The 15,112-nt window shown below is 40.9% G+C and overlaps 1 protein-coding gene across 3 annotated transcripts in view; it reads left to right on the top strand.

Moving 5' to 3' along the window:
• The window catches only part of LOC310846366 (FRAS1-related extracellular matrix protein 1-like), a 115,605-nt gene that overhangs the window by 42,599 nt on the left and 57,894 nt on the right, over window positions 1-15,112 (top strand). For all 3 annotated transcript variants that reach the window (XM_083742732.1, XM_083742733.1, XM_083742734.1), the window contains 3 exons: window positions 7,107-7,332; window positions 13,268-13,412; window positions 14,729-14,870. In XM_083742732.1, coding sequence (XP_083598858.1) covers window positions 7,107-7,332; window positions 13,268-13,412; window positions 14,729-14,870 — 513 coding nt within the window. The remainder of the gene's footprint in view (window positions 1-7,106; window positions 7,333-13,267; window positions 13,413-14,728; window positions 14,871-15,112) is intronic.

Below are 15,112 nucleotides of genomic sequence, written 5' to 3'. Positions count from 1 at the left end.
TTTTAGGCAGAGGAACAATAGTTGACGACTTCAGGCAGGGTGGGACAATAGACTGGTGTAAGGACTTGTTGAAGATCTTAGTAAAGACCCTCGCCAGCTGATCCGCACAGCCCTTCAACACCTTTCCCGTGATGCCATCAGGTCCAGCAGCCTTCCTCGGATTCACCATCCTCAATACCTGTCTCACCTCATGCTCCTCTACAGTGAATGAGGGGCCCCTATGGGCTGGTGGCTGTAATACCGGCGTCTCAGGTGGCTCCTTCTCGAAGCGAGCAAAGAAGAAGTTAAGCTCCTCCGCCAGCAAAGGGTCACCGTCGACAGCACCAAGGTTAGGTTTGTAGTTGGTAATATGCTGAATCCCCTGCCACATCTGTCTTGTGTTGTTACTCCTTAAATTATCCTCAATCCTCTGCCTATAGACCAGTTTTGCCCGTCGAATACCCCTCTTCAAGTTTGCTCTTGCCACACTGTAAAGCTGCACCTCGCCCGACCTAAAAGCCCTGTTCCTTTCCCGCAACAGGCACTGGACCTCTCTATTCATCCAGGGTTTCTGATTGGGGTAAAACCGGATGGATTTATTTACTGTGACAGTGTCTGTGCAGTGATTGATATAGCACAGAACTGCCGCCGTGTGCTCCTCCAGGTCTGAACGATCAAAAATGTCCCAATTGGTTCTCTCAAAACAGTCCTGCAGCTGATGGATGGCACCTTCAGGCCAAATTTTAACAGTCCTTGATATTGTGGGAGCCCGTTTCCTGAGTGGGATATATGCTGGTACCAGGAACAGAGACATATGGTCGGACTGGCCCAAATGTGGCAGCTGTAAAGCCCTATAGCCGTGATTTACATTCGAATAAACTTTGTCCAGTGTCTTGTCCCCTCTTGTGGGACATTTCACATGCTGATAGAGCGTTGGGAGCACTTTTTTAAGTTCAACATGATTAAAGTCTCCCGCAATGATGTGCACAGCTTCAGGATGCTTGTCTTGCTGGCTGCTGATAAGGCTCTGCAGGCATCCCAGCGCCAAGTTGGCATTGGCATCTGGTGGCACGTACACACCAGTTAGCATAACAGCTGTAAACTCCCTAGGGAGATAGGCTGGTCTACATTTAACAGCCACATATTCCACATATATCATCCTCCTCTTCTGATACATTGTAACTGCTAAGCACTCTTTTTACCTTCCACCCAATTATGTGTGGAATGTAATCCACTGAGAGCAGTCAAGTACAACATTCCTTGTTTTCCTAGAGTGGACATGCAAGGGAATGTTTGGTCCACCAGTCGAAACTTCCTGTTCCTCCTGGCCTGGAGCATCCTTCCTTGCATGTTACTAGTGGGTGGGTGTGACCTTTCCAGACCTGGTAAAAGGACAAGGCATGTTGCTACTCTCTCCTTTTCCACCACATTTTCGTCCTGCAAACTTCCTGGAATGAACTGCTGGCTGCCAGCTAAGCAGTCCCTCAGGTCATCTCCCTTATGGGGTAAACCTGTTTTGTAACTTTAAGCCTAAAGCCTGCCTTCTGGGATCACATTGTGCTCTGCCTGATCGTGTGTACACTTTCTTTTTTATTGCTTATGAATAAGACTGTGGTGTCCTTATTCTTTTAGGAGGGATTCAAGGGGCCTTACCAGGAAAATATTAGAACACATTTCAAGCTGGACAAGCCAGATTGAATTGCGTATTGTCTTAAGAAACTCACACGAGTTTGCAACTAGTTTTCTGCTGTGTAAAGGGGAATGTAAACTCTGCTAAGTAAATGAACTAGTGCAAGTTAGGAAGGATATTAATAAACAATATATCCTCTCCTGCCACCCTGAAGATTCCCAGATTATGAAGCCTCCATCCCCTCCTATTCTGCAACCCCTTCCATACCCTTGCTTTCATCTTCACCCCACTCCTTCCTGGTTTACAACCCCCCTTTGCATTCCCCCATTTTCACCTTCACTCCCCTTTCCCTTCTTCCTTTCCCCAACTACTCCTTGCATACAGGCCACACTCTCCACTCCATTTCCTTCACTCTCCTATTCTCAGCCCGCTTTGCACACTCCCTACCTTTTCCTTTCGTCCATCCATACACCCATCCTTCTTTTTTCAGATCCCCTTCGCACAGAGACTGTCTCAACCTCCTTGCCTCCCCCTCCTCTGTGTCTTCCTTCTGCAGATATATGTTACTGCATCTTTAAGAAGAATAGGATCTTGAGAGTAACCCTGTACATATATTGGTGTTTGCTTTTTAATAAAATAACTTCTTGAAATTACTACATTGGGAAGAATTCTGCACCATACAATGGTGAAGGTGGGTGAATCTACACGTGGGGGGGAATGCTATAAATAAATCAGAAATTGCATTGTTACAACAAAAGAAAGAAAAAACGCTATGTAAAAATTGCAAAGAAATTTCTTTTGCTCTCTGGCCCCATCTGGTGTTGCATATTTACAATGCATTCAAACATGTTTTTTGACTAATGTAGCTGAGTCCGGTCTCATCAGCTTGCCAGACAGAGTGACCCACTGCTCTTGCCCCTGGGGCATGCTGTTTCTCACCTGGTCATCATGGTTTTTTAAATGAGGGGGTGGCCATGGGAGGGGTGGGAGGGAGGGAATTATTGCACTCGAACTGGTAACTTGTTTAACTACCAGTGTCCAATAGGGGTACATGCAACTCAGACTTGAATAGGAAACGGAGAGGAAAGGAAGAATTAAATGATTAATGACAAATTAGACAGGAAACATGCGGGGTGAGGGGAAGAATTAGGATAATGAAATCCTTGAAACGAAACAGATTTATTTTTGATAGTGCAGCTGCAGATGCGATTTCTTAATCCTCTGTCTCCAGTAAGCATGGACACCACCATAAACACTCCATATTTGCAGTGTGTGTGTGTGTGTGTTTCTTGTCGACTTCCATGGCACAAAATAAAAGCTCAGTAAATATGGGCCTCCATATGTGGTTCTCAGCTGGTGTAAGTCCCTGAATGAGAAACATGTGAAGGGAGGAATTAATGCTGCACACATGGTGGCTGAACTTGAAAGCAATAGAAATTGCACCTGAGAATATTTTACACTGGGTTATGGAACGTTTGAAGATGAATGGGAGCTTGAACCCTCCTTAATGTATTGCATCATTGGTGTTTCCAGGGGGGCAAGGGATTATAAATGTGTGAGCTTGACACATGAGAGAGATAGCACTTCCTTCAAGTGAACAGCAAACTGCATCAGGCTTAAATAAAACCACTCACAGGAAGATGAAAAGAATTTGAAGAGAACGTATCTGGACAAACTCCTCCTGTCTCAGTGGTTGGACTGTTGTTTGGCTTTGACCTGGATCCAAAAAGAGCTTAGTACCTGCTACCTTGCAGCCTTTGTGAAACTCAAAAGAGACCTACCTCACAGTTTATTGTAAGGATGATTGGGGACAGAATTATTTAAAAAACACAAGTTAATTTATTGTAATTGAAAATTGATTTTTGTATAGCATAAACATTACAGTATATCATATTGTAATAATGGGGGAAAATGACCCTAAGTATCATTCTAAAATTGTTCAAAATATCTCATTTCTCCACAAACCTTTGTTGGTTTTTTGGGGGGTAAAGTTTAGTATTAGTATTTCATTTTATAATGTATATAAAACAGAAAGAACAATTATGACAACAGGCAAACATTAAAAGATGAAAAGCAAAACTATGAAATAGGCATGTAGAATGAGTAGTTGCACATGAGTTAAAATAAAACACAAAGGCTATCAGCTTGAGGGTCTGATAAAAGATAGTTCCAGATTTTTCAGGCTTTTTATGAGGGTTCTCTTGGAACAGAGGGTTCTACAGTGGTACCTCGGGTTAAGAACTTAATTCATTCTGGAGGTCTGTTCTTAACCTGAAACTGTTCTTAACCTGAAGCACCACTTTAGCTAATGGGGCCTCCTGCTGCCACCGCACTGCTGGAGCATGATTTCTGTTCTTATCCTGAAGCAAAGTTCTTAACCTGAGGTACTATTTCTGGGTTAGCGGAGTCTGTAACCTGAAGCGTATGTAACCTGAACCGTCTGTAACCCGGGGTACCATTGTACTATATATGTCATAATGGAATGCCAAATCATATAAAAAGTATATGGAAGCTCTAGTCATTATTAGGTGCGGTTTTCTTCATTATACTCCACAAACCTTAGTTGCATTCGTAATTCATGGTTGGCTCAAACAAACCACATCATTTTTTTTTTTTCCAGAAAAGCAAGTGTGTCCTAGAGCTTTAGCATCCCTCATATTTTGGATTTGTTTAAACTTCCAGTATTTATTGCATACAATTGTAGGTTCAATCTTCAAGTGGAAAAGTAACACTCTTTATCCGTCTTCATGTTCTAAACCAATTTTCTTTCCTGGAATATTTATTTATTGCTTTCAGGATCTGTTTTCGACATTTCTTTATTTCAAGAAAGGGGAATTTGTAGCCATCCATATTTTGAGGGGCTCCAACTCCCATCACCCCTCAACTAGCTTGGCCAATGGTCAGGGGTGATTGAAGCCCTATCCCGTCGGGAGGCCCACAGATTTCCCAGCCTGTTTTTCTTCTTCACAATCCCAGAAACAAAGGGAAAAGACTCCCCCTTGCTTTAGAACATTTCCAAATCTGGGATCAATCTAGTTGGCTCATTATAGACAACTTCACTGGGGTCCTATACCAATGAGCCGTCATTTTAACATAATTTAACATCATTTTAACAGAGTGATAGCAGTATGAGTCTGTTGCAACAAAACCAGCGAAGAGTCCAGTAGCATCTTAAAGATTAAGGCAGCAGCATCCAGTCATGTTCTCTCTGCCAAAGGAAGGCACCTGCCAATGCAGCAGTGAGATAGGAAAAAATTGTGACTCATCCTCCTTTCTGCAGTTGTCTATACACCCCAAATTTATTCCAGAGGGACCTAAAACCCTCCCAATCAGTTTTAGTGGTGAGAGGACTGTGGGGAGGGTTGATAAAAATGGCCTCCCTACCCACTTTCCTAAGGATAATAATAATAATAATAATAATAATAATAATAATAATAATAATAATAATAATAATATTCTTTGTACCCCGTCCATCTGGCTGGGTTTCCCCAGCCACTCTGGGCGGCTTCCAAGAAAGATTAAAAATACTTCAAAATGTCACACATTAAAAACTTCCCTGAACAGGTCTGCTTTCAGATGGTTTCTAAATAGTTGTCTTCCAGGGAACAGACGTGAACACAGACTAATGGACATATTGTGGCATAAACCTTTGATCCAGTTATTATTATTTAAATCAACACAGACATGAATTTGTCTAAATGGCTTCCAGTACGTTTCCGAGCACAATTCAAAATGTTGGTGCTGACCTTTAAAGCCCTAAACGGCCTCGGTCCAGTATACCTGAAGGAGCGTCTCCACCTCCATCGTTCTGCCCGGACAGTGAGGTCCAGCGCCGAGGGCCTTCTGGTGGTTCCCTTGCTGCGAAGCCAAGTTACAGAGAACCAGGCAGAGGGCCTTCTCGGTAGTGGCACCCACCCTGTGGAACATCCTCCCACCAGATGTCAAAGAGAAAAAACTTTTTTCTCCCCCCCAAGACTTTTAGAGACGTCTGAAGGCAGCCCTGTTTATAGAAGCTTTTAATGTTTAATAGATTATTGTATTTTAATATTCTGTTGAAAGCCACCCAGAGTGGCTGAGGAAACCCAGCCAGATGGGCAGGGTATAAATAATAAATTATTATTGTTATTATTATTATTATAAATTGTTCCACATATAATGCCATGCATGTACATTGAACTGTAAACCTGAGCTCCATGTTCAGACATACTTCAGAAAAACCTTCACCTGTGTGTGCACATATAGATTTCTAGGATTGTAACCCCAATGAGCACTTGGCCAGTGCTTGCAATCTATAGTGTAAATTAAAGTCCTAGTAAAAGACTTCGTTTCCTTTGGCTAGGTTTTTAGAAAAGCAAACAAGTTTGGGATCACCCGTGCGTGCTGCTCTTCCCAATTAGAGTTGCTGAAAAAAAGAAGGAAAAGCTCTACTTTCTAATGGAATTGAACCAACATACCAGATGAGCCATGTAACTAGGTATCTGAATTGTTTAGACACATTGGTTTGCTTCTTCATGACATGAAAGTAAACAATCTACAAATAGAGAAAAGAGACAGCTCCACACTCTGTATTATATGTTAGTTGAAGTGCAAAAAAACTGTGGTGGGACATATGCAGTATGGCTTCTTTTTAAACAAATATGTGTGCATATGTTGGGGAGCAGGCAAGGTAATACTTTGCCAGAAGTTTTCTTGTTTATCCTACAACTCTTAGGCGAAAGCAGAACTGGTGCAAACTAATAGGGGGTATTCCTATGGAGCCGTCCTTTTTCAGAGTGAAAACATTAGAACTGAAATGAATGTGGGGTGGCGATGATGAAATTCTAAGTAATTTTCCCTAACTTGAATTTCCTTGGGTATATTCAAAACTGATAACTGTTATGCATGCACTGTAGTGTTGTTTTTGAGGCAGGTGGAACTACAGTGCCCTAGTATTGCACTTCGATAGCTGATACCTTAGCATCCATCAAGAGAACTTCATTTAAGCAAATTCAAGATAAATCTCAAATGTGGACATTCACTTGACAATTCATTTTCACATGGAACTGGAATGTTGATTGTCCGTTCAGTTTCAGGTGTTGTATGATACTTTCCTTTCATCTTTAAAACAGAGCCTCCTTATTTGTGATGCAAGCAATCTGCCAATGGGCAGGACTGCCAGTTAGCAAGTCTGGATGAAACAGTTCCTCTTCAGGTCCTCCTGTCTGCATGCAGACATTCACTAAAGCCACTATATTAACAGGGTTATTGCAGGGCAATAAGCCTAAAAGATATATGTCCAGATAAAAGAAATAACCAGTCTAGAAGCTAACTTATTTTGGGGCACATTGACTGTTCTACATCTGAATACTAGTTGCTGCTTGTTCCCCATGATATATTTGGTGTTGTATTAGAACTGAAATGCTTTAAAAAGTAGGTTTGCTTAGCAAAGATTCTCTTGTTTCTTAATTCTGTAATTTTCAATTCTTTTTTCTTTTTTGAAATTCATGTTTTCCTCTAGGTAATGGAAGGTGACATTAAGGCAATGGGTCCTGCCACCATCAATGTTGAAGATTTTGATGTCCCTCAAGATGTGCTGAGATTCTACATTGCTACTCCACCTCGCCATGGTGTGATACTAAATGGAATTTATGGCAGAGATACTGGACGTTACAAACAACTAAGCCCAGCGGTACTCCATAAAGATTTAGAAATCCACAGCTTTACACTGGAAAAACTTAAACAAGGTTGGGGCATCATTTTATTGCCTGTCATTGGAGAATATGAAATGCACTTTCATAGTTTATACAGGGATGTGTGTGTGTGTGTGTGTGTGTGTGTGTGTGTTGTACAGCTTGAAACTGACCTTGAGAGGGACAATGTATCTTTGTGAACTGTGAACAAGAGAACAAATGATATTCGCATATGGAAACAGCCTGTAGAAATATGTTCTAGGTCTACAGTTATAGGACAGTATCTGAGCAAGGTAATATCTAAACATAGTTTGCTCCATCATAAGGCAAAGTCTGTGATTACCTGCCCCTGCCCCTCTCCACTCCCAGTTTAAAAAGCAGTTACAGTCGTCCTCAAACAGAACCCAAATGTAGCCTTTTTATTGGGTAATAAAAATAGCAAATGATATTGTGTGTCAAATGGTCACTTTTTTCTTGTTTGCAGTCCACGCCATAGGGCTCACCCCTAACTCACAGGGCTCACTCCTAACTGACACTGGTCAACTCCAACTGTCCATCAACGAGTAGGCAGGCTGATTGGATTCTGGGTACATGCCCAATGCTTATGCCAAACCTGCTTCATTTGTAATCATTATAGTTGTGGCCTAACTTGATCCCAATACTTGTCTCCTATATTGTATGTACTATTTTGCACACACATCCTACAACCTTCGCTGTGCCTATGGTTCGCAACCGTGAGATGAAGATGATGGGTGCTCCAAACGTAGCAATGGGGTGCTCTGAGCACAGCAGCAGACAGAACAGGTCTTCCAGGATAAAGAACTGTTTCAGTGATAAATTTTCACCAGCAAATTAATAGTCCTAAAGGTACATCAAATGGCCATGGATCAGCTATCACTCTAAAGTCTAGTAAGAGAAAGGGCTTTACAAGGCAGCATCTTTGTCTCCTGGCTTATTGTTGCTTCCTATTCTTTTTCTTGGGGCATAGGGTCATAGCTTGGCAGCAGAGGATCTGCTTTGCTTGCAGAAGACCCCATGTTCAGTCCCCAGCATGTCTAGGCAGGGCTGGAGAGTCCCCTGCCTGAAATCCTTCATAATCAATTCCAGTCAGAGCAAATCATGCTAAGCTAGAATAAACCAATGGTCTGACTCAGTATAAGACAGCTTCCCATGTATTGCAGGGATAACTGGAACTTGCTCAGTGGGCAAGGCCAGCTAAAATTGGAAGAACTCTAATAGAACTGTGGTTGCAGATAATACAAGTAGATGCAAAATCAAAAGTAAATTTCTTGTAAGTGAATATGGAACAGATGCAGTTGCGAAAACATCAGTATGACATATTCCGGTATGCTACTTCTCACATGATGAATGGGGGCTCACATGGCTATTTGCCGAGAACAGCAAAAAAATAAAATCTTGAGTGGGAACAAGGACAAATAATATATCAGGTGTTATGTAAGCATGGATGAGACTTGTAAATCTTTGAAGGAGAAAGAAATGAAATTATTTGTTTTGAATGTTTCACAATGATCAATTATAAGCTTCTCAGTTTGCTTTAGCAAGAAACTAGATTTATGTTGTATGAGCAACGGATGGCCTCTACTGGAAACCACAGTTCATTGCAGCACGTTGCTCTGAAAGAAAGAGATATAAAAATACTTGCACCCTCTAGTCCTCTGTGATACTTAAAAAACAAAAACAAAATGCCGAAGGCTCCTCCAGATGACCTGTTCAATGAGCATACATCCTCATTTGCTTATGGGTTTAGACTATGCCCAGTCTGCATTGATCATTTTTTCTGATTTATTTACAATGAGCATACATCCTGATTTGCTCGTGGGATCTTTATAAATATGCAGGTTAATCATTTGTTCATTCCACACTTTTCAATGCATTTGCCTGTCACTTCCCTAACTGCAAAAGGCTTTAAAAAAGAAGAAGTGGATTTGTTTTAGGGCAAGAGAATGCTTCAATCCTCTTTAATTATGCAAACCTAAATTTCTGGTACATGCTTGAAACACTCCAGCAAAACCCGGACAGTCTAGAGGTGACCACAGAGAGATGTTTGTCCTTTACCAAGAGTAACACTGACCTAAATTCTTGCCATGGCAAAAATTATATAAGACTTGAACCTTGATTTCCTCAGCACTAGTATTCTATTTTCCTCCTTGCTTACTTTAAGTTCTACAAACATTTCTGTGCAGATTGCACAGTATAATAATAACAATAACAAAACCCTGCCTTTTTCCCTAGCAGGGACTCAGCTTACAGTTAAAAATAATGATGGCTAAAAACATAGGGTGTGTGTGGAATAATTAAACATAAAAACTCAATCAAAGATAAATAGAATAACTTACCGCAACTCTTAAAATGTAATGTTTTATGCAACATATTGTTTAATATGAAAACAAATGTGAAATCCCAACACGTTGTGTGTTCCCATAATATTTCATCTTGAGCTGCGTCACACTGGCCAGTGACCAAAGCAAGTTGTGGCTCAAGTTTTCCCTGGCCAAGAGAGCTTTCTGAATAAAAGAAAGTTCATAGTATATTTGCTTGTCCTTTTGTGGTTAAAGATATCATCCTTTCTCTTGAAAAACAACAACAGAAAAGCACCTGTGAGCAAGAGACCCTGGCAGAGAGCTGGCAGTTGAATGTTGCACTCAGTGGCACCTCTGCTGCTAACACAACTACTCACAGAATCAGCTTAGGAACTAGAAACAGCAGATCACATCTCCTTAAGGTTAGCACCTGTGCCATGAGCTTACGAAGTATAGCAATGGAGCAGTGCAGAGTGGATGGGCAGAACAGAGCTAGAGGCAATTTGGCATTCCAGAAAATCTGGCATTATTGTGGTTTTACATTGATATCACGTAGAAGGCCTAGGCTAGGCTTTAAAGAAGTTCAGCTAAGCATTAGCATTTGAACCAATGGTTATATAGAGATGGCACCTGAAATGGTATGCAGCATGGTAAAAACAATATTGAAAACATCTCTTCTAGCAATATAAAAAATTAAAGCCTCAGCTTTAACAGGTGCTCTGTCTGAGAACATCATTAAAAATAAATCCAGGTCCAGTTGTCTTCAGCCAGCCTCAAAGACCATCTGATAAAGCCAAGTTCTAGGCAGCTAACAGAATCCCTATCAATACCGTGATAGCTAAGCATGTGCCTGCAGTTAGAGTGCATTCAATAGTTATGGGGTCACCAAACCCTGCCCTGAACTGTGTTTTCATGAGCCCAGAAAATCCATCTCATCCCAGAATCCTGAGTGTCTCACTGCTACCTGCTCTATGTGCTTGTCAAAAGAAGAGGGGAAAGTTTTAAACTGATCTATGGTGGATAAAAGCTACCATGTCAAGTGAGTGTCTCTTCAAAAGCTAAGAAAACGTTACTCTTTCAGAATCTTGAAAAAACAGGCTGTCCCCCAATGATCTATATACCACAGCTTCTATTTCTTAGTGTACAAAAACATACAAACTTACAAGTGGAGATCCAGAGTGCATGGGGAGTAGTACAGTCTAGAAATAAAAACCATTAAAACAAAAATACAACATGGAAGTCTTCACAAGTGCAGGAAACAATCATGCAAGCTCTCCCCACCTCATGGGTTTACTTTAGCCCTATTCAGAATACTTGTATAGTGCTTACACACCCTCCCTCTTCCCCACTATATCACACTGGCTCTAATATTGAACCATAGGAATAAGCAGGATATGAATTGTCCCAGGCACTCATAGTATGGCTTCATGGTATCTGTATTTCAAATGCCCATGCATTTGATAAATGACAGCATTTAAACCAACATTTTCCCTTTCTTTCTTGGAAGTGCTTTGACAGTCTTCTGTGATGGAAGGAATGAAAGCACTTAAAACATTTTAGTTCTGCATCAAGGAAAAACATTAGTTATTCAGCTGACCTGATTGCTCCTAAAATATCTATATTTTAATACTCTTCCTTCAAATTCCACCTTATTTGCATTTTCTGAACATCTGTTCATACATTCAAGCTGCTTTGAAGTCATCCAGGATGCTCTGCAATTCTGTGACTCTCTTAATCGAAATGATGTCCTTTTCCATAAAAAGTCTGGTTTTGTTTTCTGTATGAGCCCAAGTGGGAAAGTTGAGTTGACCTTTTCAAAGAAACAAATGAGCCTCAAATGTTCATTTCACTTCCCACTGGTTGAGAACCTTGACCAACTCTGAGTGATCCACGGCTTTGCAGTACATAATTCATCCATTCATAACTTGGCAATTCATTATATTGATGTTTACACAACTAACTAGCTATGTAAACAGTGCCCAGTACCTTAGACACTTAAATATTCAATTAAAATAAAATAAAAATTGCAAACTGCAAATTTTGAATTAAGTGACCATATGTAAGCAGACTGATAGCTGAATGCTGGAAATTTGGCAGACAGGACAGGCTCATAAATGCATGCTAGCAGCATTCTAAATAATTTAATACAAGAAATATTTTGACATATTCATAACTGTATGACATTTATTAAAAATAGGCCAACTTCTCTTTTGCATGATGCACTAATATTGCTAAGAGGATATAGTGAGTGTCCTGAAATAACAATTAGAACTGTGTGTGGCTAAGCCTGGTCTAGATGTGCATCAGAATGAGATGGTAGAATACTGAAAGTAGTAGAATGGGCTATTGGCTGCAGGTGGGGAGTGCTGTTTTCCCCTCTAATATAGTACCGTAAGTTCTTTTTGTTGTGGACTAGCATCTAGAGTTAAGCAAGAGGGAGAATTTTTTTTTTTTAAATACAACTGTGTTTTATACTCTGCATTTTCATCCCCCCCCCCCCCAAAAAATGCAGTTGTATCTCCTGATGTTGGAATAGAGTAACATATTGTTTTAACTCTATTAAACACAAATAACTTTTCACATTTAGGACTGTAGCCCAAGCACATTTTCCAGATATGTTCAGTTATTGTTTTTGGACTCAGTAGGCTTTCATTGTTCATCTGTAAAATCATTCATGCTACATACTCTGTACAAGGGGCCGAATTTAACCAAGTTGTTGCACTAGCAGAAGCCAGCACAACTCATCCCACTAGTGCAATGGGGCATCCCCTCCTCCTAACCCCCATGAGCCCTCCATGCCCTCCCCGGTCTTCTTTGGGAGGGTCAGGAGACCCCCTAGAATAGGTGGAGGAGGTAGATGATGGTTCCACCTGGCAAGCAGAAATCCTTGGGCTGATGGAATGATCTCCTTACTGCAACATTGATTTCCACCCAAGAACTGTACAAGAAAATGTTAAAACTTGGTTAAAGGAGGGAGCTGGGAAGCTGTCATAGCTTGCTATAAGTATTTAGCTGAAAGACCTTTGTATCCAAACTTGCACTAAAATGTAGACACTTGCGTCCATCAGAGTTTTCCTAAACCAGTCCCTAACTAAAAATTTAAAAGCCATGTGAGTTAGTTTTTGCATTTTCAAGAACTCTTCGCTCAATGACCTCAGTGTTTAAAAGGACAGGAGGGAGCAGGATTTGTTATCAATAGAGGGCATGAGGTAACATAAACTCATGAAATCCCATCTTCAAGTGGTGATTAAGGGTCACTTTACAGACTTATGGGGGGCGGAAATGCACCCCATAGTTTACATGCATCAAAATGTATTGGTCAACTGCCCGATTAATTCTGGGTTCTGTCCACTTCAAATTCTGATAATCCTAGCTGGCTAGCAATTCAGGGATTAAATGGGAAATAAATGATCTTAATGCCTCAAAAAGGCCATTTGGTGATATCAAGTTGTTCTTGGCAGTTCTGAAGTACCTTAATGGTATCCTGCTATGATTGTTTTGTTTGAAAGGAAAGAACACGTGCAAGCTGCAGGATAACTTAATCAGTTCCTTCAAGTTTATGTAGCTTTGATACCCTAAATTCCATTTGGATGTTGCTTGTGTTTAGAATGTGGCACTTGACTGCTGTGTTCAAAATACTCCGTTGTCTCTGGTACTTTCTCCGATAGGACTGATGCTTATGTACATGCATGATGACACAGAAAGCCTAGAGGATAGTTTCACCATTCAGCTGACAGATGGCAAGCACACAGTCCAAGGGACACTTTACATCTTCATCCTGCCAGTCAACGATGAAATCCCTCATCTTTCCAGGTTAGCTGTTGAAGTGACATTCTATGCAAAGTGACTTTAGGAGAGACAGGGGGGGAAACATTTTATTTCTCTTTAATTGTTAACATGTTTGATGAATTGTTTATTGGCAAGAAGATGGATGCGTTGCTTGTCTCTTGGCAATTGTTAATTCTTTTCATTCTCGTTTCTTATGAAATTATGATCTTTTAATATAAATATTAAGGTCAGGATGCTGACATTAATTAATCCTCAACAAGTAGAACAAATATCAAAGCTGTGTTTCATGGATAGTAAGCTGGCTAGACACAACTACAGAGTGGAATGATGATGTCAGAATGGTTTGGAAGGAATCACTTTATGCTATGGCAGGTGAATCTCTGTGATATAATGTGTAAGGGCAATGCGTGTAAAAAACAGATATGGACCCATAGGGAGGACATTGAGTGTTGTGGCTAGAGTGTCACACTAGGACCTGGGAGACCAGGGTTCAAATCACACTTGGCCATGAAGCTCACTAGGTAACTCTCAGCCTAAGCTACCTCACAGGGTTGTTGTAGGGATTAAATGAGCAAAGAAAGAACCGTGTATGCCACCTTGAGCTGCTTGGAGAAAAAGGTGGGATATAAATGCAATAAAATATATTTAAGTAAATTAATAAATCAAACATTTCAAAGAAAGCTGCCTTTACATCAGATCCAGCATATTATTTGTAGTGAATTAGTACTGGCACATTTTGTTCATTTAAAAATAGCTAGGTATTTCAATGTCAGTTCCGTAACAAAAGTGTGTTGTAAAAGTAAGTCTGGGGTGTTTTTTTGTTACCCAGAGTGAATTAACCACACCTGCCAACCCTATGGAGTAGGTGAAAAGGACCAAAGGCTGATTAAGTTGTCCTTCAGGAATGATTCATTAAACCCCAAACTGACAGTAGGAACAGGTGGGGTGGGGATGGGGTTGCAGTGCCAAAGAGAGGAAGCAGTGGGTGCCGCTGCCACCACCTTTCTCACTTGAAGAGAGCATGTTGTCACCTTACCAATGAGACACTCACCCAGTGGAGGAGGCAGCAGCTCTGCTATATTAGGTGGGGCCTTATTTTTGGCTTTACAAATGCCTCTACCTTGCTGAATGAGGTGGAGAAGACTTCCTGTTTTTAATAGTAGGGGACATCTGAAATGGAGTGTACCAGGGATCTGCCAGACTTCCATTTGTCTCAAGTAAGGGCAGTGTTATACGTGAGGCAGAAATTACATTGGTACTGCGTTTGAAAGATGATGTTGGATTCTGAATCTGTGTGTCTCCTCCCCCGCCCCATGCAATATTTATTTCTTGCCCCTCAGGAACACAGGCTTGGAAGTTGAAGTTCATGAGAACAAAGTTATTTCCAGTGTGTCATTAGAAGTTGAAGACAAAGATTCTTTGAGGAATCAGCTGCATTATGTCATAAACAACAAGCCAAGATATGGACACCTGAAATTAAAGGTAATAATGATTCTCAGCGTTTTCTTTACACACAGCCCTGTCAACATGTGGTTGCGAAGCATAGGCACAGCAAAGGTTGTGGGATGTGTGTGCAAAATAGTACATACAATATAAGAGACAAGTATTGGGATCAAGCTAGGCCACAACTATAATGATTACAAATGAAGCAGGTTTGGCATAAGCATTGGGCATGTACCCAAAATTCAATCAGCCCGCGTGCTGGTTGATGGACAGTTGGAGTT

Source organism: Podarcis gaigeae, assembly GCF_964106915.1.
Source record: "Podarcis gaigeae genome assembly, chromosome: 6".
NCBI classification, from domain to species: Eukaryota; Metazoa; Chordata; class Lepidosauria; order Squamata; family Lacertidae; genus Podarcis; species Podarcis gaigeae.
Note: the sequence above shows the minus strand (reverse complement) of the source record. Positions and strands in the feature narration are given on the sequence as shown.